The 24,043-nt window shown below is 44.5% G+C and overlaps 1 protein-coding gene across 4 annotated transcripts in view; it reads right to left on the bottom strand.

The window, feature by feature from the left end:
- The window catches only part of LOC130361504 (glypican-5-like), a 352,385-nt gene that overhangs the window by 58,372 nt on the left and 269,970 nt on the right, over positions 1 to 24,043 (bottom strand). Inside the window, exon 8 of one of the 4 annotated variants that reach the window (XM_056564558.1) lies at positions 3,869 to 4,004. The exons of the other annotated variants lie outside the window; for them this stretch is intronic. Within the exon in view, the coding sequence (XP_056420533.1) occupies positions 3,969 to 4,004 (36 nt within the window). The 3' untranslated portion in view covers positions 3,869 to 3,968. Of the gene's footprint in view, positions 1 to 3,868; positions 4,005 to 24,043 lie in introns of those variants that run through there. 4 annotated transcript variants of the gene reach the window in all.

Below are 24,043 nucleotides of genomic sequence, written 5' to 3'. Positions count from 1 at the left end.
TAAATCAAGTTCTTTTTAATCTTTCTTTGCCTTGGTATACTTCATTTGTACTTTCCCCACACTTATCAAAGAGGTGCACAATGTTCATAAATAGCTAAATTTGCAACAATTTAAAAAGTTTCAGTTGTTAAATCACCAACCACTTTGAAAAGCTAGTCTAAAAGGAGTTGTGATTTTTCCACCCATTGAACAAAAATGTGCAACAGTTTTCCATGAAAAAAAAACTGGGTAAAACCAATAATAAATCCCACCCTATGTGTCTCCTTGTCCTAATACCTATATGAAAACGGTCAGCATTTTTTAAATGTATTTTAAGATGAAAGATTTCTTTTAAAACTTCCCATTTGGTATACAATATGGTTTTATATATATATATATATATATATAACTTTTGGTTTTGCATAGATCGACCAGAAACTAGCTCCTGTAATATGGCTAATGGTCATGCATAATTTGTATGTATTGGTCTCCCTATATAGATGTAACTTTTGGGCCTCCTCGGACTCCAAGGCTGCTATTATTTCTTGGACCAAGCCAGAAAAGCAACAAAATGTCTTTGAAATAACTGGTTGGCATAAAATGAAAACACGCTTTTTGGCATGGCTAAGGTATACAGGGGGGAATTTACCTGGTCGATGGGTTTTATGTACGGATGATGCAGGAGGCTGTGATGCCAAGCAGCTTAGTTTGTGCCTTATTAATAAAAATAGAGCTTCCATTATGTTACCCTCCATTTATAACACTTCCCATTTACCCTTTGGGTTAGATCTGGACTGTCCTGTCTATCTACATCTTATAATGACCACAAGTCCATTCCCGAAACCCTGTAGTATGTGATAGCCTGCTTAACCCAAACTAACCCATTGCTGTGTGCAACCAAATGGAAACCATTGGCTCTGTTCTGTGTACATTGATTTAGGGTATTTGGCTAAAGTTGTTCAGGAAATACAACTGTTACGCCAAATGCTCCGGCTCCTCCTCCTCCTCCGGAGCGCTCGCGGCGTCTTCTGCCCTGCAGCGCTCCGGTCGGCAGCGCTGACCGGAGATGCTGCTCTGTTGTGCCAGGCGGGGATGCGATCCGCCTAGCGGGACGTGCCCGCCCGCGGATCGAACCCGTCCCACTCACCTGTCCTGATCTCCTGCTGGGTCCCGGTGCGCGCGGCCCCGTTCTCCAGGGCGCGCGTGCCGGGGCTCTCAGATTTAAAGGGCCAGCGCACCGCTAATTGGTGCCTGGCCCAATCACCCTAATTAGCTTCCATCTGCTCCATGTATATAAAAACCCACTTCCCCTTCCTGTCCTGGCCGGATCTTGTTGCCTTAGTGCCCTGAGAAAGCGTTTAGTGTGTTCCCAAGCCTGTGTACCCAGACCTTCTGCTGTTGCCCCTGACTACGACTCTTGCTGCCTGCCCTGACCTTCTGCTACGTCCAACCTTGCTCTTGCCTTGTCCCTGTGTACCACGCCTGTCTCAGCTGTCAGTGGGGTTGAGTCGCGATCGGGTGGAACGACCTGGGGGTTACCTGCCGCTGTAAGTCCATCCCGCTTTGCGGCGGGCTCTGGTGAAAACCAGTAACCCCTTAGATTCCGATCCCCTGGTACGGCCCACGCCATCACGTCACTGTCACAGAGGATCCACCTCCAGTGTCCTCGCTGCATACCAGTCCGGATCCTGACAACAACTAGGGTTATCATTGTTATGGTGGGATATGGGATAAGCTAGGATTTCCTCAATTATCCATAATCAAAAGTATTATTTGATATAAATTCTAGAACATTTCAGTACACTAAATAAATCTATATAGAACATTGCAGATTCTATAAATAATACAATGGATTTATTTTTTTGCACTAACCTCCTGGATTATTAATGAATGTAGTTATTTATTGCATTATTTTCAAAGACTGACTGCAAAAGTTCATCGAAAATAAGCAGGATTTAGTTTAGTAAAAGGCACATGGGGTGTCTTCTGCTTAACCTTTTACAGGATCATTTTCTCATGACTTCGGCTTGAAGCCTTCACCATTATTAAAACCTCATCCTGTCCTGCAAAAGTCTGGAATTTCCTCTGTATGACCCAAACTCCACCCACGCTGACCACTAATGGCATTGGGTCTACAACCATGTAGAGAAAGTAATGAGAGGTCTACAGCAATGGTAGATTCTGAGAACACAGTATGACGGGAGTGATGCGTACCAACATATCTGGTTATTATCATTATTTCTCGTATGACAAACAATGGACGTGAAACAAAGCATTTCACACCATGTGAGCAGAGAAAGTGATTAATTCACCAGATGTTCTGATTAACAATGGGTTAGTGCTGATCCAGCAACATCTGCTCAACAAAGAGACCCCAGACAGCACGGCCCACCAGGGGACAGCAATGCACCTGCTTTGCTAGTGGAACCTTGCTGGTAATCTTCATTTCCCCTTTTCTAAATTGATGCATATTAAACGCTAAGCTGGGAATACAGATATTACAACTGTGCTCTCTCCATAGTTTTTCCAGAACAAAGAACAAAAGAGAATCCTGTCTCCACTATCCACTATCATTATGTTCCTGGCTTCTATAAAGCTCAGAGATGGTACATCTGGATCCATGAGTTGCTCTCTCATGTCAAAACTTCCAATATGTCTACTCCCCCCCCCCCTCCCCGTTATTGGTAAGCCAGAAGACGGCCATGATAGTTGCCATTACAGCTTCCACTAAAGTTGTCAACAAGCTTTCAAAACTTTCCAAAAGGCAACTCTACCTAGCTATGTAGTCATCCGATCCTTGGTAGTGTGCTGCTCTGTAACTAGAATTAACACAAATTGGCTTACACTATAATGGCATCTCTGTCTATATGCCCCATATAGCACCTCCTTATATAAGAGCAGATAGCCACCACACAGTCACTTCTGGAGGATATCTGCACTCCTGCTCATAATTATAAATACACATAAGTCTTAAAGGAGTACTCCACCCCATAGACATCCAAAGGATAGGGGATAAGATATCTGATCGAGGGGGTCCCAACGCTGGGGACCCCCCGTGATCTCGGCTGCGGCACCCCAGACATCCGGTGCATGGAGCAAATTTCGCTCTGTGCTGAAGGCTCGTGTTGTCATGGCCACGCCCCCTCAATGCAAGTCTATGGACCATCACGCCCCCTCCCATAGAATTGCATTGAGGGGGTGTGGCCGTGATGTCATGAGCGTAACGTCACGAGCCTCTGGCACTCCGTCTGATGCTCTAAACAAACGCCGGGTGCAGCAGGGAGATTGCGGGGGTCCTCAGTGGCGGGACCCCTGCGATAAGACATCTTATTCCCTATTTTTTGGATAGGGGATAAGATGTCTAGGGGCAGAGTACCCCTTTAATGTCGAGACCAGAGGCAGTGGGTTGGCTGACTGGGCATAAACTGCATGCTATAAGGTGCCAACAGACCACTTTGGCAAGGCCAGAGTAGTTACATTTTGACTGGGCTAGGGCTGCAAGTTGAATATTTCCAAGGAAATCCTAGCTATGCCTCTCCCCCTCCAGTTGCAATATATATATATATATATATATATATATATATATATATATATATATATATATATATATGGCTGTGCAGAAAGGGTTTAAATAAATAGATGGTCATGCTCCTTCCTCTTTAGCAAGGAACAGTTCCCAGCTCAGCAGATGTTGTTAGGAAACTAAGAGTGATAAATATTGTTCTCCTTGTAATACATGATTAGTCATTAAGTCCTTGTCAGGGGGAGACGCCATTGCTCCTCGCCGCTGTATCACAAACATTCTCCCTTCTGTTTTCCTTATTGTCTTCCTGAGTATATTACTGTGACACAGTTTTCTCATGTTAGATAATTGTGAGAATGTTTATTTAACAGCTGAATTTTCTTCACGGAATACGTTTGGAGAACCGTCCTCTGTCTTTGCATCATCCATAAAAATACAAAGCTACGATGGAGGGCAACACGTTCACTCATCCAGCTGTTAGATAGTTCCGCATACATTTAATCTGTACAACAATAATTGTAAATAATATGGGTTATAAAGATATTGCTAAGGGTATATTCACATGGTACATATGTTTTAATCATTTTTTAACTGAAAATCAGCTCCATTCATCTGGATGTGGTTGTTCCAGTAATAAGCACATGGATTTCTGCATGAGCCGTTCAGATGGGACAGTCTCCTGCATATTAACCTTGGGGTAACAAACGCTCATTTGGTCAAAATCTCTCTCTACCTCTACTCTATGACATCATGTACATGAACCTTTGGCTTGGTTCCTGTGTTTCTGAATGGAGAAAGGAGGGGTTAGCCTCTGCCAGAATTGTCTGTCAGCAATTATGTTTCCAAGTACAAAAAGATCACCAACACGCTTGACCCTTCTTTTCAGGAAGACACCCATACAGAGTCCTTTAAATTGAGGTGTAGCCTATGACTTCCCTATTCTTTTTAAAGGGGTACTCTGCCCCTAGATATCTTGTTCTCGATCCAAAGGATAGGGGATCAGATGTCTGATCATGGGGGTCCCACAGCTGGGACCCCTGCAATCTCTGTGCAGCACCCTGGGTTGGTTTAGAATACTGGGTGCCAGCGGCGGGGGTCGTGACCTCACACCATGCCCCCTCAATGCAAGTCTGAGGGAGGGGGCGTGGCAGTCACCACGCCCCGTCCCATAGACTTGCATTGAGGGGGTGTGGTTTGACGTCAGGAGGGGCATGGTCATGACATCACAACCCCTGCCGCCCGCTCTGAGCGTTCGGAACAAAATGTCCCGAACAATGGGGCAGCGGAGTACCCCTTTAATGATGCTTACAAAAAAACATTCTGCAGAAACAATCCAATCCCAATCTATAACGCTGTTTTCAGTAGGGAAGGAATGGCGTTAAATAAGAAAATAATACATATTCACCTAAAGAAACTGCTTCCACTATAGCCTCACTGCCCTGTTGGTCACCACCTATCTTTGCAGCCATGACAAACTCAAATACATTGTGGTCACTGCAGCAAATCTATGGCCTTGGTGTTCTCGTAACGTACATTACTGAGGCCAGTGACGGGTTGCATGGGTCATTTGGGTAATTGGGCACATTATTGCTGTAGAAAGTTAAATAAAGACTGTGGCAAACCTGGAGAGGCAGTAGACTTTTCATTTGAGTATCGGTTCTGGACTACGGAGCTTATCTTCTATGCAAACAGTGGGAAAGAAGAATCGTTGATAAACATAGTGCAATAAAAAGTGCCCAGAAGTAAATATTTGGAACAGGGTTCAATTTCCCAATATCCACTAATTTACTTGCTAGGTATTCTCACTAGCAGCCACCACTAACACTTTTAGCAGCCACCACTAACACAATTATTTCCACCCCTACCGTCTTTTTCTGTCATTTGTGTTTTTTTTTTTTTGTTTTTTTTTGAGGGAGGTCATCATCTACCCTGATAACTATGCCACAGTTTTATTACATTACTGATGACTGGGTTTATAGAAGCACTATAAGGCTATGAAGACTCGCAGACTGATGCGGCAAAGGAATTACACCATTCCTGTCCTTGCCATCTGCTGCACTACCAGCAATGTCCTCAAAATGTCTATGTGACAACATTATAAGTGTAATGAGAGGCATATGAGCTACATATCTGTGCCCACGTGACTGTCAGTAATGCTGATTACAAATACCAGCAGTTTCTAATTAACTATTGACTACATTGCTGCCAAGTCCTACTTGGATCGGAGCCCATGACCTATCCTCTTTAGTAACTGGAAAGTGTGCTGAGGCTACATATTTCAGGGTTTTCTCTGTTATCCTGTATTTTTTTTATTTGTTAAACATCCTTTTATAACATTGCTTGTACCTATATGCAGTCTCTTCGGAAATTACACCGTATGACTATTTTAAGGGGTTTAGCTGTAGGTGATGCAGAGGTAGAAGTCACATCTAGTCCCTGGTGACTGAGAAAGGACAAAGCCCCTATTCCACATAAGAGGGCAGCATTATTAGGTGGTGGTCCTATTACAGATTTTTACTGGTACCTAGTTATGCTTTGGACAACTGTCCATAGCTGTGTCTAATTGTGTCAGGGTTTGACCAGAATTGCCCAAATCGGCCATTAGACTCAATTTCATTTCCAGTTAGTAAGTGCCAGTGTAGGAGTAGACATTCTTGTCAAAGGCAAGAGTCCCTGCTCATGTACAGTATATACAGTATATTCACTGGGCTGGGTATAGAGTACCTTGCATTCAAGGGGTTATCCACCATAAGGTGATTTTAGTACGTACCTGGCAGACAGTAATGGACATGCTTAGGAAGGATCTGCGCTTGTCTTGGGGCTAAATGGTTATGTCATGAGATCACCATAACACTGTGGCTAGCTTTTTGTGAACTTGTATTTCCTGTTTGACTTATGTTTTTTTTTTTTACTACAAATCCCACAATTCTATTTTCCTTCTTCCCACACATTATCCACCCCACCCATTGAAACATAAATGAGCTGAGACCTGTGGTTTTCAATCAGGATGCCAACAGCTGTTGCATTAGTTGCAGATTGATCGCTCCACCCATTGAAGCAGACAGGCTCCCTGTCATCAGCTGACTAGTGAGTCAGGTCTCGGCCACATTGCAAGCTGGGAAAAATCTGAGACAACAGTCATTTTGTATGCTGGTAAAAATAAATATTGGGGTGAAAATCACAGAAAAATCGAGAGAAAACCGTCACACACAGATACAGACACTATATTATGAACTACATTAACTTTATAGCCCCTGTAGCATAGTCAAATAACAAAAATTCCTGGAATACCCCTCACAGTGTACAGGAGCAGGAACTCTCTTCTTGTACATGTATTTTCCTTGGCTATAGAGTGTAGGGGGCCAAGTGGTTTTCCCAAAACACATACCAAAAGTTTTGGATTCAGACAAATCAGAATATTTTAGAAATGTCATATAGCTAAACATTCTGACTTTGTAAAATACTCCCCAAAAACATGAATGGAAATTATTTGAAATAAAGGGGTACTCCGCCCCTAGACATCTTATCCTGTATCCAAAGGATAGGGGATCAGATGTCTGATTGCAGGGGTCACGCCGCTGCGACCCCAGTGATCTCCATGCAGCACCAATGCTGTACCCTGGATTCTAAACAGTAGGTTTAGAAAGCTGGATTTCCACGGCCATCACGTCCCCTCCCATAGACATGAATGGAGGGGGCATGGCGTGACATCACGAAGGGGTGTGACATGACGTCACGTCTTCGGCCGCAGAAACCCAGCTTTCTAAACATACTGTTTAGAATGCCAGGTGTGGCACGGGTGCTGTACGGAGATATCAGGGGGTCCCAGTAGCAGGATAAGATGTCTGTGGGTGGAAAACCTCTTTAACGACATTTTGTTAGGATAAAGTAGGAAAAACAATAATTAAAGTAGAAAAAAAATATTGAATCACCTTGTAACATTTTTTTTAACAAATCCTATAATATATAATAGGATATATCATTCTGTAGATAAAAGGGAAAGAGTTTTAAGGACACAGCCATTTTTGCATCTTTGTTTTTCCTCCTTGCCTTCTAAAACCCATAACGTTTTTATTTTTTCATCCACAGTCATGTAAATCATAATTTTTTTTTTTGCAGGACCAATAGTTTTTTTTTTATTACATTTTTTTTATTACATCTTTTATTTTACCATACAGCGAAACAAAAACAAAAATTAATGTAATTTAAAAAACCAATGTCATTTAGCAACTTTTGGGGATTTATAATTTTTAGTGCATTTTACAGTAAAAATGACATGGAATCTTCTGTGGTTCAATACGATACCTATACCTTTCTATTATTGTACTATTTTATAAAATCTAACTTTTTTGACAAAATAAGTATGCTTAAAATTATCTTCTTCTAACCCCTATAACATTTATCTTTTTTTGTATATAGGGCTGTATGATGGCTCATTTTTTTTGCACCATGTTTAGTACTTTTTATTGATGCCTGTAAGCGGCTGGAGGAAGTGGATCTGCTGGACCTGTGTGAATAATGACTGAACCATACCAGGGAGGGGAGTCTAAGGTGCCACTGGTTTTCACCAGAGCCCGCTGCAAAGCGGGATGGTCTTGCTGTGGCAGGCTGCACCCAGGTCAAACTTGGTGAAACTTGGCGCTGGAGTACACAAAAATAGTCAGTCGTAGCGGAAGGTCAGGGCAGGCAGCAGAGAAGCGTAGTCAGGTCACAGGCACGAGGTCAAGAGGCAGGCGGCAAAGGTGTGAGGTCAGGTCACAAGCAGAAGGTCTGAAACACTAATAGGCAATACACAGAAGAATACTTTCACTAGGCACAAGGCATAAAGATCCGTCAGGGAACAGTAGTAAGTGCCGGAACTGAATAGGGTTGGTTTCTGACAAGCACCAATTATTAGTGCACTGGCCCTTTATATTTAGAAGAACTGGCGCACACGCGCCCTAGGAGGCGGGGTCGCGCGCGTCGGCAGAGATGGGCAGGAGGAGGAGAACAGAGTCGGGTTCAAAAGCGGGCACGCCCCGCAAATGCGAGGAATAGAACCCCGGGAGTAGAAGAGAATAGGGCAGAAGGTCAGCGGCAGTCTAGGGTTCGCATGCAAGCGCGTCCCGAAATGCAACCCGCGGCACTGCCGGGAGAAGAGGGGAACATAAAAGAACGCTCGTGGCCAGAGTGCCCGGCCGGAGCGAGATACCTGACAATGCCATTCTTGTTTTGATGGGACATTTTAATAACTTTTTATAAAAATTTTTTTACATATGTAACGAAAAATCAGCACTTTTGGACTTTGGTATTTTTTATGTTTACATAGAGTTGTCAACTGTGTCAATGTTAAAGGGGTTATCCTGGAAAAAACTTTTTTTTTATATTTCAACTGGCTCCAGAAAGTTAAACAGATTTGTAAATGACTTCTATTAAAAAATCTTAATCCTTTCAGTACTTATGAGCTACTGAAGTTGAGTTGTTCTTTTCTGTGTAAGTGCTCTCTGATGACACGTGTCTCGGGAACTGTCCAGAGTAGAAGCAAATCCCCATAGCAAATCTCTTCTACTCTGTACAATTCCTGAGACAAGCAGAGATCTCAGCAGAGAGCACTGTTGCCAGACAGAAAAGAACAACTCAACTTCAGCAGCTGATAATTATTGAAAGGATAGAGATTTTTTTTATAGAAGTAATATACAAATCTGTTTAACTTTCTCGAGCCAGTTGATATATATAAAAAAAGTTTTTTCCTGGAATACCCCCATTATAATACTTTCTCAAGAAGGAAATCCAACATGGAACATGGCAGAAGATGTTAGTTGTTCCCAGTCAGCTGTGTGCAAAATTAGGCATGAGTATAAACAAAATGGAAAGATTGCAAAAGAATATCATATAGGTAGACCAAGAAAGATTTCAAAGCACCAGGATGGAAAAATCTAAGCAAAATGATATGAAAATAGAAAATTCACCAAAAAACAAATGGACAGAAATGGGATTCAGAACTGTATGATATCTGCAGAGTTAAATGGGATTTACATATAGAAACAAAATAGAAGAAAACAAGTTGATAGAGGGCTACAGAAATCATGGAGTGTGGAGGATTGGATGAAAGTGATGCTTATAAATGAATTGCTAATCTACATTGGGCAAGGAGATGATGCCGAAACTAGTGTTCTAAGAAAACCGATAAAGATGACCTCGGAGGAAAACAATGACATTTACACACTTAGTTACAATATGAGGTTATCAGATAAAGGACCCCCTGGGGATCATTACCTCAACAGTGAAATAATTTTTCAGGATGATAATGCATATTGCCATAGAGAAATGAATGTTAAAGGGTTATTGCTATCTGAGACGCATCAGATGAGGCAGCCACCATGGACAGAGGTGTCTGCTCCTGTGCAGCTCTATCGGTTCCATGCCATGCCATAAATGTCTATGGTGGGAATACATTTTGTAGCTTTTCCTCAGGGGTGGCATATCAAGTCATTGTTTTTGCTGTATATAAAAAAAAAAAGCTGGGTGATTCCATTATTCTTGTCAAGGAATGTATCCAAGACACAAAAATAGTATATTCCAATGATGACGAGAAGATTCTTTTTTAAAGGCCAAAACAAGTCATCGTTTAGCTGTCTATTAGAGTTTTATGGTTCCCGTTACTTGGTTACTCAGTATCGCCATTCTTTCTTGCGTTGTGAATGTCTGTTTTCATTGACACACATTTCCTGTCCAGCAGGTGATTAATGGATTTTTCAATCTTTCTGGTTTATAGGTTGTGCAGTACCATGCTGGTTGATTTGTAGGACGCATACGGAGTGTACAGAATACATGCCCTGTTTAGGAAAGCATATACAATGCATATACATGTGCAAAAAGGAATGAGTATATATATATTTTTTTTACTAAGGATGGCCGTGCAGCAAGTGTTTTATCATATTATTATCCCTACGTCTTGTCTGTGCTTACTAATGACCCGATACATCTAATATCAATAATTTATGATTGCCCTATAAATAGGACATTGGATTCCAGACTGATTTTTGCAATGCTAATGGAAATCCCTTTATAGCCAGATCCTTGTAATGTTTATGTCCTGCCTCTGATCACGTTGATGCAAGTCCAGCTTTTAATGAGGCACTCTTATATACAGCCAGTGTCTAGACTACATTACATTATACTGGTATATCCTTGAGTGCAGAGGCCTGCACACTATACCAATAGAAACTAACATTTAGAAACATCACCAGAATAATGCAACCTTTCTATGCCCAGGATTAGGTGCTCAGTGGAGGTTTATGCACAGTGACCAAAACTACATTTCCATCAATGTGTCCACTGCCAGCTATGAAAGTAAAGAAAATGAAACAAATTAAAAATAAAAAATAAATAAAAAATTTAACTTTACAGTAGTTAAATTCTGTTAAAGAGGTACTCCGGTGGAAAATTAAAAAAAAAAATCAACTGGTGCTAAAAAGTTCAACCGATTTTTTAATTACTTCTATTTAAAGCTCCATAGGAAGTTGTGTAGTTCTTTTCTGTTCTGTCAGAGCTCACATGACCCACGACAATGAATTTTGATAATGAGCCGGCGGGCCTGCCTCCAGCGTGCAATTCACTGAAGATGGATGCAGATCTTCGGAGGGACAGATCTCCGGAGTGCAGGTATGTATTTAACCCATTAGCCCCTCATCGGTCTCCTGTTCACCTACACTATAACCCAGTGTATTGGGTTTAGTGTGGATGAACCAGATGACAGTTTTCCTTTAATATAAGTTACAAGAGTTAGAAAGAGATGGTCGGCACCACTCAGCGGGATACAGCAGATGACTATGCAACATATACAGGCGGTGCTGTTGGGTGAGTAACAAAGAATCTTGATAGCAGTAGAAAGAAGAGAGTCCACAGCACACACAATGTACACTGCTCAAAAAAATAGAGGGAACACTTAAACAACACAATGTCCACTCAGGAAGCAACACTGATTGACAATCAATTTCACATGCTGTTGTGCAAATGGAACAGACAATAGGTGGAAATTATAGGCAATTAGCAAGACACCCCCAATAAAGGACCACGTCTCAGTTCCTATGCTTCCTGGCTGATGTTTTGGTCACTTTTGAATGCCGGCGGTGCTTTCACTCTAGTGGTAGCATGAGACGGAGTCTACAACACAGGTAGCTCAGGTAGTGCAACTCATCCAGGATAGCACATCAATGCGAGCTGTGGCAAAGGTTTGCTGTGTCTGTCAGCGTAGTGTCCAGAGCATGGAGGCGCTACCAGGAGACAGGCCAGTACATCAGAAGACGTGGAGGAGGCCGTAGGAGGGCAAGAAACCAAGCAGCAGGACTGCTACCTCCGCCTTTGTGCAAGGAGGAGCAGGAGGAGCACTGCCAGAGCCCTGCAAAATGACCTCCCGCAGGCCACAAATGTGTCCACTCAAATTGTCAGAAACAGACTCCATGAGGGTGGTATGAGCTTACAGCCCAACACCGTGCAGGACACTTGGCACTTGCCAGAGAACACCAAGATTGGCAAATTAGCCACTGGTGCCCTGTGCTCTTCAGAGATGAAAGCAGGTTCCCACTGAGCACATGTGACAGACGTGACAGAGTCTGGAGATGCCGTGGAGAACGTTCTGCAGCCTGCAACATCCTCCAGCATGACCAGTTTGGTGGTTGGTCAGTAATGGTGTGTGGTGGCATTTCTTTGGGGGGCCGTTCAGCCCTCTATGTGCTTGACTGCCATTAGGTACCGAGATGAGATCCTCAGACCCCTTGTGAGACCATATGCTGGTGCGGTTGGCCCTGGGTTCCTCCTAATGCAAGACAATGCTAGACCCCATGTGGCTGGAGTGTGTCAGCAGTTCCTGCAAAAGGAAGGCATTGATGCTATGGACTGGCCCATCCGTTCCCCAGACCTGAATCCGATTGAGCACATCTGGGACATCATGTCTCGCTCCATCCACCAGGTTGCACCACAGACTGTCCAGGAGTTGACAGATGCTTTAGACCAGGTCTGGGAGGACATCCCTCAGGAGACCATCCGCCACCTCATCAGGAACCCACTCAGGCATTGTAGGGAGGTCATATGGGAACGTGGAGGCCACACACACTACTGAGCCTCATTTTAAATTGTTTTAAGGACATTACATCAAAGTTGGATCAGTCTGTAGTGTGGTTTTCCACTTTGATTTTGAGTATGACTCCATATCCAGACCAATAAACAAGGAATTTTATTTACATATACATTGCGTGTGCTGAGGACTCTCTTCTTTCTTTTCCTTTAATATAACCTTTTTACTTTCAAGGCTCCTTAAATAATCTTTGCTTTGAGTTTAGAGCCATTTCAGCCTTGGGCATTGGGTACTATGTGATAGAGATGGTTGCTAGGCATATGATTCATACAGTGTCATCTTCAGCCCCATGTATGTTTCACTACTTCTGCTTTTCCTTTTCATGGGAATTAGATTTGTGCTGATATCTCAGTGTCTGGCAGATGCACATCCTGTGCAGGCTTCTAATGGGAATAATTAACAATATTCTGCTGCTTTGGTTTAGATTCTGGTCAGTTTCATACAGACGGTTTATATCTAGTGCGGCTGACAGGGTTGTTTGTCATAGTAAATACCATATGAGAGCAGGCTGCCGAGCCTTGCCATGAATGTCTTCATAGCTGACATATAGACACAAATGCTTTAAATCCTGACACAAAGTTCTTCCTAAGGAAAAAAAAAAGTTCCCATTAATTTTTTATATAAACTAATATAACTGCAGCATAATGTAATGGAATGTGCACGTCAGTGAGCAGAATTGAGGTCACACTGACCAGGAGATGAGAAGCAGCAGAAGCAATAAGATTGATGTGCAGATAGATTACTGAACATCAAAACACTTAGCATACCGATGTGGGATGATAATAGGTTTTCTATCAGATAAGACGCTGACAGCGCTCTGAATAATTGGTGGGAATATGAAGAATATGAATCACAACTCAAGTATTTTTGGGACAAAGCAAAACCCATACACAGTCATCACTTCAAAGCCGCTTGTCCCCCAGTCATCTATATCAGATTGATGGAAGTGCCTTGATGTGAAGGCAGCGCTCTCAACCAAGGATCCTGTAGCCATGGCTCGCGTCCTTTTGATTTCAGAATTGAACATGAGCAAATGTATTGTGCAACAGTGTTTAAATGGATATTTTCCTCATAAAAGTTAACGGCATATCACTAAAATATTTTATTACATATTGATCATTGGAGCACTGATCTCTAGACCTCAGATCTGGAGATAGAAGTGACCAAGGTAACAGTAATAGTCCCCTGAGAGTGGCAAGGAAGGTTACAGTACTTAGATAGCATTGTGACTATATAAGGATTGGGGGGTCCCTACAGTCAGCCTTTCACTATCAGTAAGTGAACCTATTCCATATCTCACAGTGGAGCCTTCTCAGAGACTGGATCACTACCTTTGGAGGGCCTAGGCCTTGTGACTCAACATGCATGACTGTTTTTGGCTCTATTATTTTGTTTTCAATGATAATGGGAAGGGGAAGCTCACTACAGGTTCATACCACCCATGAGAAAGAGGGACGCGATCAGCATTATCTGGCCTCTTGATTCCATTGGTTCCTTTTAGATGCAGGGGCGGAGTCACATAAGCACAATACAGGCACATTTTGTACCAGTGTTGGACACAAGTCCAAGCTGACAACAGGTCTAATGACTTATACTGACTGTCACGATTCGGCTTGGCTGGAGGTGGATCCTCTGTGCCAGAGAGGGATTGGCGTGGACCGTGTCGGTGGACCGGTTCTAAGTTGCTACTGGTATTCACCAGAGCCCGCCGCAAAGCGGGATGGTCTTGCAGCGGCGGTAGCAACCAGGTCGTATCCACCGGCAACGGCTCAACCTCTCTGACTGCTAAGATAAGCGCGGTACAAGGGAGTAGACAAGAGCAAGGTCGGACGTAGCAGAAGGTCAGGGCAGGCAGCAAGGATCGTAGTCAGGGGCAACGGCAGGAGGTCTGTAACACAGGCTAGGAACACACAAGGAAACGCTTTCACTGGCACAATGGCAACAAGATCCGGCGAGGGAGTGCAGGGGAAGTGAGGCATAAGTAGGGAAGTGCACAGGTGAAGGTACTGATGAAAACCTGATGCGCCAATCAGTGGCGCACTGGCCCTTTAAATCGCAAAGACCCTTCGCGCGCGCGCCCTAAGGAGCGGGGCCGCGCGCGCAGGGACAGCACAGACGGGGAACGGGTCTGGTAAGGGAATCGAGATGCGCATCGCGAGCGGGCGCGTCCCGCATCGCGAATCGCATCCCGGCTGGGAACATTATCGCAGGGCACCCGGTCGGCAGGTCTGACTGGGGCGCTGTGAATAAGAGAACGCCGTGAGCGCTCCGGGCGTAACAGTACCCCCCCCCCCCTTGGGTCTCCCCCTCTTCTTGGAACCTGAGAACCTGAGGATAAGACTCTTGTCCAGGATGTTGTCCTCAGGTTCCCATGATCTCTCCTCTGGGCCGCAATTCTCCCAGTCAACCAAAAATAATTTTTTACCTCTGACCGTCTTGGATGCCAGAATTTCCTTCACCGAAAAAACGTCAGAGGACCCGGAAACTGGAGTGGGAGAAACAACTTTGGGAGAGAAGCGGTTAAGGATGAGTGGTTTAAGGAGAGAGACATGGAAAGCATTGGGAATACGGAGAGAAGGAGGAAGAAGGAGTTTGTAAGAGACAGGGTTGATCTGGCACTTGACTTTGAAAGGACCAAGATAACGTGGTCCCAGTTTATAACTGGGGACACGAAAGTGGACATACCTGGCGGAGAGCCATACCTTATCTCCGGGAGAAAAAATGGGGGGAATTCTTCTTTTCTTATCGGCATATTTTTTCATCCGGGATGAAGCCTGCAAAAGAGAATTTTGAGTCTCTTTCCAGATGGTGGAGAGGTCCCGAGTCACTTCATCAACAGCGGGCAAACCAGAGGGCATGGGAGTGGGAAGGGGGGGAAGAGGGTGACAGCCGTACACCACGAAGAATGGGGATTTAGCAGAGGATTCGGAGACTCTGAAATTGTACGAAAATTCGGCCCATGGTAGAAGATCTGCCCAGTCATCCTGGCGGGAGGAAACAAAATGTCGCAAATAGTCACCCAGAACCTGATTAATTCTTTCTACTTGTCCATTGGATTGGGGATGATAAGAAGATGAGAAGTTTAATTTGATTTTGAGCTGATTACAGAGGGCCCTCCAGAATTTAGACACAAATTGAACGCCTCTATCCGAGACGATATGCGTGGGCAACCCGTGAAGGCGAAAAATGTGTATAAAAAATTGCTTCGCCAACTGAGGCGCCGAAGGAAGACCTGGAAGAGGGATAAAATGTGCCATCTTGGAGAATCGATCAACGACCTCCCAAACAACTGTGTTGCCATGGGATAAAGGTAAGTCAGTAATAAAGTCCATACCAATCTGAGACCAAGGTCGTTCAGGAACAGGCAGAGGATGGAGGAGACCAGCAGGCTTCTGGCGAGGAGTCTTGTCCCGGGCACAGACTGTACAAGCCCGCACGAAATCAACAACATCAGTTTCCAGGGTAGGCCACCAATAAAATCGAGAGATGAGTTGGATGGATTTTTTGATGCCAGCATGGCCTGCGAGGTGAGAGGAGTGTCCCCACTTGAGAATCCTGAGGCGCTGGCATGGAGAGACGAAGGTCTTCCCTGGAGGAGTTTGTCTGATGGAAGCTGGAGAAGAGGAGATCAGACAGTCCGGAGGAATAATGTGTTGCGGGGAAGTTTCCACTTCAGAGGCATCCGATGAACGAGAGAGGGCATCAGCCCTAATGTTCTTGTCAGCAGGGCGAAAATGAATTTCAAAGTTAAAACGGGCAAAGAACAACGACCACCTAGCCTGGCGAGGGTTCAGCCGTTGGGCAGACTGAAGATAAGAGAGGTTCTTGTGGTCAGTGTATATAATAACTGGATATTTGGACCCCTCCAGCAGGTGCCTCCATTCCTCAAGCACCAATTTTATGGTCAGTAGTTCTCGATCACCAATGGAGTAGTTTTTCTCCGCCGGAGAGAAGGTCCTAGAAAAAAACCCACAAGTAACAGCATGCCCAGAAGAATTTTTTTGTAGGAGAACTGCTCCAGCTCCCACCGAGGAGGCGTCTACCTCCAATGAGAAGGGTTTGGATGGGTCAGGTCTGGAGAGTATGGGAGCAGAAGAAAAGGCAGTCTTGAGATGTTTGAATGCGTCTTCTGCTTGAGGAGACCAGGACTTAGGGTTGGCATTTTTCTTGGTTAGGGCCACGATAGGAGCCACAATAGTAGAGAAGTGTGGGATAAATTGTCTGTAATAATTGGCGAACCCCAAAAAATGTTGGATAGCACGGAGTCCGGAGGGGCGTGGCCAATCCAATATGGCAGATAGTTTATCTGGGTCCATTTGTAGTCCCTGGCCAGAGACTAAGTATCCTAAGAAGGGAAGAGACTGACATTCAAAGAGACATTTTTCCATTTTGGCATATAATTGATTGTCTCGAAGTCTCTGAAGAACCATGCGGACATGCTGGCGGTGTTCTTCTAGGTTAGCAGAAAAAATCTGAATATCGTCTAGGTAAACCACAACACGGGTATATAGAAGATCACGAAAAATTTAATTTACAAAGTCTTGGAAGACGGCAGGGGCGTTGCAAAGGCCAAAGGGCATAACCAGATATTCAAAGTGTCCATCTCTGGTGTTAAATGCAGTCTTCCACTCGTCCCCCTCCCTGATGCGGATGAGATTATAAGCACCTCTTAAGTCCAGCTTGGTAAAGATGTGGGCGCCACGTAGGCGGTCAAAGAGTTCCGAGATAAGAGGTAGGGGGTAGCGTTTTTTTACATTGATTTTATTAAGTCCGCGGTAATCAATGCAAGGGCGTAAGGAGCCGTCTTTTTTGGAAACGAAAAAAAATCCAGCTCCGGCAGGAGAGGAAGACTTGCGGATAAACCCCTTTTTTAAATTCTCTTGGATGTACTCCGACATGGCTTGAGTTTCCGGAGCAGACAGAGGATAGATTCTGCCCCGGGGTGGAGTAGTACCAGGGAGGAGGTCAAAAGGACAGTCATAAGGCCTGTGAGGAGGTAAAGTCTCTGCTTGTTTTTTGCAAAAAACATCAGCATAATCCAGATAGGCCTTGGGGAGACCAGATAACGGGGGAACCACAGAGTCTTGACTGACAGTACAGGGAGCAGGTTTAAGACAGACCTTGTGGCAAGAAGAACCCCAGTTCTTGATTTCCCCGGTGGTCCAATCAAGGGTTGGGGAATGGCGTTGAAGCCACGGTAATCCAAGAAGAATTTCTGAAGTGCAATTAGAGAGGACCAAAAATTCTATTTTTTCGTGATGGGGTCCGATGCACATTAAGAGGGGTTCCGTGCGGTAACGCACAGTACAGTCCAATTTTTCATTATTAACAGAGTTGATGTAGAGGGGTCTGGCGAGACTGGTCACCGGAATGTTGAACCTGTTGATGAAAGAGGCCAAAATAAAATTTCCTGCAGATCCGGAATCCAAGAAGACAATAGCTGAGAAGGAGAAGGTAGAAGAAGAAATCCGCACAGGCACAGTAAGACGTGGAGAAGCAGAGTTCACATCAAGAGCTGTCTCACCTTTGTGCGGAGTCAGCGTGCGTCTTTCCTGGCGTGGAGGTCGGATAGGACAATCCTTCAAGAAATGTTCGGTACTGGCACAGTACAGGCAAAGGTTCTCCATGCGGCGTCGTGTCCTCTCTTGAGGTGTCAAGCGAGACCGGTCAACTTGCATAGCCTCCACGGCGGAAGGCACAGGAACGGATTGCAGTGGACCAGAGGAGAGAGGAGCCGGGGAGAGAAACCGCCTTGTGCGAACAAAGTCCATATCCTGGCGGAGCTCCTGACGCCTTTCGGAAAAACGCATGTCAATGCGGGTAGCAAGATGAATCAGTTCATGCAGGTTAGCAGGGGTTTCTCGTGCGGCCAGCACATCTTTAATGTTACTGGATAGGCCTTTTTTAAAGGTCGCGCAGAGGGCCTCGTTATTCCAGGACAATTCGGAGGCGAGAGTACGGAATTGGATGGCGTACTCGCCAACGGAAGAATTACCCTGGACCAGGTTCAGCAGGGCAGTCTCGGCAGAAGAGGCTCGGGCAGGTTCCTCAAAGACACTTCGAATCTCCGTGAAGAAAGAGTGTACAGAGGCAGTGACAGGGTCATTGCGATCCCAGAGCGGTGTGGCCCATGACAGGGCTTTCCCAGACAGAAGGCTGACTACGAAAGCCACCTTTGACCTTTCAGTTGGAAACTGGTCCGACATCATCTCCAAATGCAGGGAACATTGCGAGAGAAAACCACGGCAAAATTTTGAGTCCCCATCAAATTTATCCGGCAAAGATAATCGGAGGCTGGATGCGGCCACTCGCTGCTGAGGAGGTGCAGGAGCTGGCGGAGGAGATGATTGTTGAAGCTGTGGTAGTAGCTGCTGTAGCATCACGGTCAGTTGAGACAGCTGGTGGCCTTGTTGCGCTATCTGTTGTGACTGCTGGGCGACCACCGTGGTGAGGTCAGCGACAACTGGCAGCGGGACCTCAGCGTGATCCATGGCCGGATCTACTGTCACGATTCGGCTTGGCTGGAGGTGGATCCTCTGTGCCAGAGAGGGATTGGCGTGGACCGTGTCGGTGGACCGGTTCTAAGTTGCTACTGGTATTCACCAGAGCCCGCCGCAAAGCGGGATGGTCTTGCAGCGGCGGTAGCAACCAGGTCGTATCCACCGGCAATGGCTCAACCTCTCTGACTGCTGAGATAAGTGCGGTACAAGGGAGTAGACAAGAGCAATGTCGGACGTAGCAGAAGGTCAGGGCAGGCAGCAAGGATCGTAGTCAGGGGCAACAGCAGGAGGTCTGGAACACAGGCTAGGAACACACAAGGAAACGCTTTCACTGGCACAATGGCAACAAGATCCGGCGAGGGAGTGCAGGGGAAGTGAGGTATAAGTAGGGAAGTGCACAGGTGAAGGTACTGATGAAAACCTGATGCGCCAATCAGCGGCCCTTTAAATCGCAAAGACCCGGCGCGCGCGCGCCCTAAGGAGCGGGGCCGCGCGCGCCGGGACAGCACAAACGGGGAACGGGTCTGGCAAGGGAATCGAGATGCGCATCGCGAGCGGGCGCGTCCCGCATCGCGAATCGCATCCCGGCTGGGAACATTATCACAGCGCACCCGGTCGGCAGGTCTGACCGGGGCGCTGTGAATAAGAGAACGCCGTGAGCGCTCCGGGGAGGAGCGGGGACCCGGAGCGCATGGCGTAACACTGACAGCATTACAGTGATGTATGATACTGTCAGTTTGCTCTATGGACGTACGGTCAGGCAGGGACTAATATTTAAGTGCAACAATGTGCCAATATCATGCTAATGCCAATGCAGCTTTATGGCCAAAGAGATGATTCATTGAGAGCTAATACCTGACAAATGCTGCTCAAGCCCATTTCACACAGTGGCCCCGATTTATCAATCAATTTGTCTGATTTGCCTAAAGCAATCAATCACAGCTAAGATTTCATTTTACATGGGCAATTCAATAAATTAAAGCTAAGCTGTGATTGTTTGTTACAGGCAAATCAGATACATTATTGTCTAGCGCAGATTGACAAATCCAGGCCTCTATGTCTGCCCATAAGCCAGCTTCACACATCAGGAAAAAAAATCAGCGGTGGATTTTATTTTACGTGCTGGTTTTCATCCCTTTTTTGGCAGAAAGTTTAAACAAAGTATTTTTGGCACCCGTTTTTCTGCCAAAAATCTGTGTGTAAAATAAAATAAGTTGTCCTTTTTTCTGTTACAAAATAAACATCTATAATTATTTACTTTGCAGTACCCATAGACTTCTATTAGGCAAGCAAATGTTTAAAGTGTCACTGTTTGGAAAACATTTGGCCTGTTTTTATGGTGTGGACCATACATAAAAAATTGGAAGCAATTGCAACCGTTCGCGCTGCACGGTATTTATAATCCTCACCCTAGACCTGTACCCTTTATCTTTCCTCACCCCTTCTCCTGCTCTTCCTCCTCCCCTCCCCCGCCTCTTCATCTCTCACTTTACCTTCCACTTTTTACTCTCAAGTTTTTCTTTTTCTTACTTATCTCCTTGCATTGGTATTAAACCTGCCATGGACAGGCCCACTGTATACGACTGCATACCTCATCCCGAGTTTACAAATCAGAAACCCCTCCACCCAACCCCTCCGTGGGCACTCACTGAATTGATATAGTATGTGGTCGTCCACGCCTCCGCCTGATCGCCCCTCTAAGCTCCAGAAGATTACAGGAGAAACAGGCGTTGGAGTGCCGTACCAACTAGTTTCATATTTCAGTTTTGTATTTTAGTTACATTGATAGACAGCTGTATCTGATGTTTCTGCCTCCTAGATACTTATTGGGATTATTCCTTTTTGAGAAATGAGCAGACGTTCCAGTGGCAGTGTTCCGATTGATGTTTTCAACTGGTATTTGAATGTATACTTTTATTAAACTTCAATAAAACATTACTTTGAAAAAAAAAATTGGAAGCAGTAACTGCATATAATGGCATATTACAATGTCATCCCTTCAATGTCACATTGTAAGAAATGATAAATACAGCGCCCATTGTCGTCTTGGATATTTATGATCTGCATGAGAGTATTTGCACTCTGGCTATATTGTATATTGTTTCATCGTGAGTATGCTTATAACTCACACAGTATTGAAGTAAACAGCAACAATAAACATAATATACAATAAACATAAAGTTTAGTGGCTGGCAAAAAGCTCTTTGTGGCGACCCAGGGGGTTGTCTGCCGAAACTAGTAGTGTTCTTAGCACTCCCCAAGGTAACCCAGTCCTCGGTGAACAAACTTTTGTCAATTAAAGGTGGCAAGTGATGGCGGTAATCCCTTGGGACATGTTCCTGTTTACTCTGTACTGGTGGTGTTGGGCGGGATGCTCTTGGTGTCTTGGCATCTGCAGACAACCAGACACAGGGAGACTAGGGCTGGTGCAACACAAATTTCAGATGTAAACAGCGGTAACAGTTCCTTTACAAAGTCCCTGACTGTATGTGCTTCATGTGTTAATGCAGTGTTCAGAGGAGAGATGTTAGGAGAGACTTAATATGATGTTTGGCCTCTCTAGCACAATTCCAATGTACTCACTGAGCAAGGTCTTCTCAGGGGTGTAACTGAGGTAGTAGTTTCACTTCTTCACATGATAATGTATCAATGGCATTGAACATACTGAGATACGTTCCAGCTGGTGTATCCAGACCAGGACCATGTGGCACATGGCACCCGTTTTTTGGGGGAGTTTGCTATCAGGTACTTTGGTGTTTCCCTTTCTCCAGAAAGCTCCCTAGTACTAGTAGCAGAGAGAGGATATCTGCCAGTAAATAGGAATGGCTAGGTGGGCCTCTTTCTGTTTGTGGCTCAAACTCTTCTAGTTCTTGGACTCGAACTCAGCTAAAGACAGGTGAGCAGGTCTTTATATGGACTTCATTGACCTATACCTGCCATGGGATAAAGGCTCTTAAGTGACCTCTGTTTCATGTTTGTTTGTGTGTAGTGGGGTTAGCCCTTATGTTACCTTGCAGCGACAGTGTTACTGGGAAAAATACAATAAGGCAGATGCATAGAATAAAGAGTTGTTTATTCACCACCCACACTAAATCCTGTTGTGTGCCAATACTTCTTCCTTCAGTCAGTCTAAATTTTTAAGTTGGGGTACAAATTATGGAGGGAGATTTTAAAGACTGGTGCATCATATGCAAATCCTATTACAAAGATGAGCTGGAGGTACACATTTTCCTCAATAAATTTGGCACATCCTAAATGGTTTTGCAATTTTCTGGTGTGAATTATAGTGAATGTTTCAGGTGTTAAAGTGCGAAAAGGTCACAATTTTTCAAATGAGGCTTGTACAACAAATAGGCAACTTTTGTAGTCTAGAAACTGACATAACACTTAACCCCTATGGCTTTCTGCAGAAGGGACAGCACTGTCCTAAACCCCATAATGCAAAGCCCAGCTTCTTCAGTATGCCAGTCATTGCCTACTGATTCATATACTGGGCCATGAAAGTGAAGAAGAGACCAGGCCGGGAAGGAGGTAATGAATACAAGTGGGCCTGGGTGGTCTATCGATGGAGCAGATTGCAACCAGCTCTGCTGTTTTCAATTGTAGTCTTCATTTCTACAACACATAATGCTGGTATTATGACAATTATAGCAATGGCGCTTGTTCATTGATATTATAATATTATTCTCAGATGAACCCAGAGATGGCCCCATAGCAATATAAAAGCTCTCCTTGCTGGTTCATGCCATGAAACCCTGGACCTAGTGGCCTAGTGCATATTATTATCCTCCACCCCCATCCCATTATATGTGGGACAGATTGGGGGCATGACCCTGTGAGCAATTTTTCCATTTTCTCCACACAGCCCATCTGACAGGCAGATAGGTCTAGCCAGATCTGAGCTTCCTCTTTCTCAGGGGGCCCCATAGCAACTGCATGGTCCGCTAGATGGTATGTATGTATTTTTTATGTATCAGCAGGAACATGGCATAAAATACACAAAGTTATACCCTGGAAGGTACTGGATATTTCTTTCGGGATTTATATTGTACCTAAATTTTATTATCTTTTTAAAAAGTAATTGTTTTTCAAATACGGCAATCTAAAAAAATATTCAGGATTTAGTAGTTAGAGTCAAAGGTCCGAACTCCGAAAGAGGTTTATTGCTATTCTCCACATATAGTCTTATGTACTGTGTATAGGATGCTTTCCTGACACGTGATCCTTCTTGGATGGTTCCCTCCTAGGTGTTAACCCTGGCTGGTTTCTCCATTGTGTCTTATTATTTTTATGCATTTGAGGTCAGCAGGGTCAGGACACTGTAAGCAATGAGGCACGTCAAGGAATGGCATCAGCATCCCGCTGTATTTGTGGCAGATGAGCTCACACCAGGTCTGCCGAATTGTTTGCTTCTTCATATCCCCTCAATCAATGCGCACAGCAGTGAGCAGATTATTTTTATCTTGCATGTAAATACATTGCCTGGCTTGGCAAATTGTATCTCCGGTATGGAAAGCAAATGGATTTGCAGAATGCTACAGTACTTAATAATAATATGTAGATCTGTGGCCCAGCAGCTTGCGATCTATTAGTTTCAAAGAAATGACATGTCACCACTAATCTGTCGGCGCAATATGGAGCTTGACTTGTTCCATGCATAAAGAGGCATAATCACATTGAAACCCCAATGAAATTATGAAGCTTTTTACAGCTGCCACAGCCTTGTTACAGTGTAACCTATTTACAAGAAAAGATTTTTTTTTCTTCTTCTTCGGATGCTGCTGGACAGGATTGTGCAGGTAACAGTTTAGAGACAATCAGGCTTGACAGTATTCAGACTTCACTAGTAAATGCATTTACTACTCGATTATGGCCACACATGAGATTTCAAAGTCATCTGTCTGCTATAATCTAGGCCAGGATATT

Source organism: Hyla sarda, chromosome 3 (assembly GCF_029499605.1).
Source record: "Hyla sarda isolate aHylSar1 chromosome 3, aHylSar1.hap1, whole genome shotgun sequence".
NCBI lineage: Eukaryota > Metazoa > Chordata > Amphibia > Anura > Hylidae > Hyla > Hyla sarda.
This window is presented reverse-complemented; position numbering and strand designations above follow the sequence as displayed.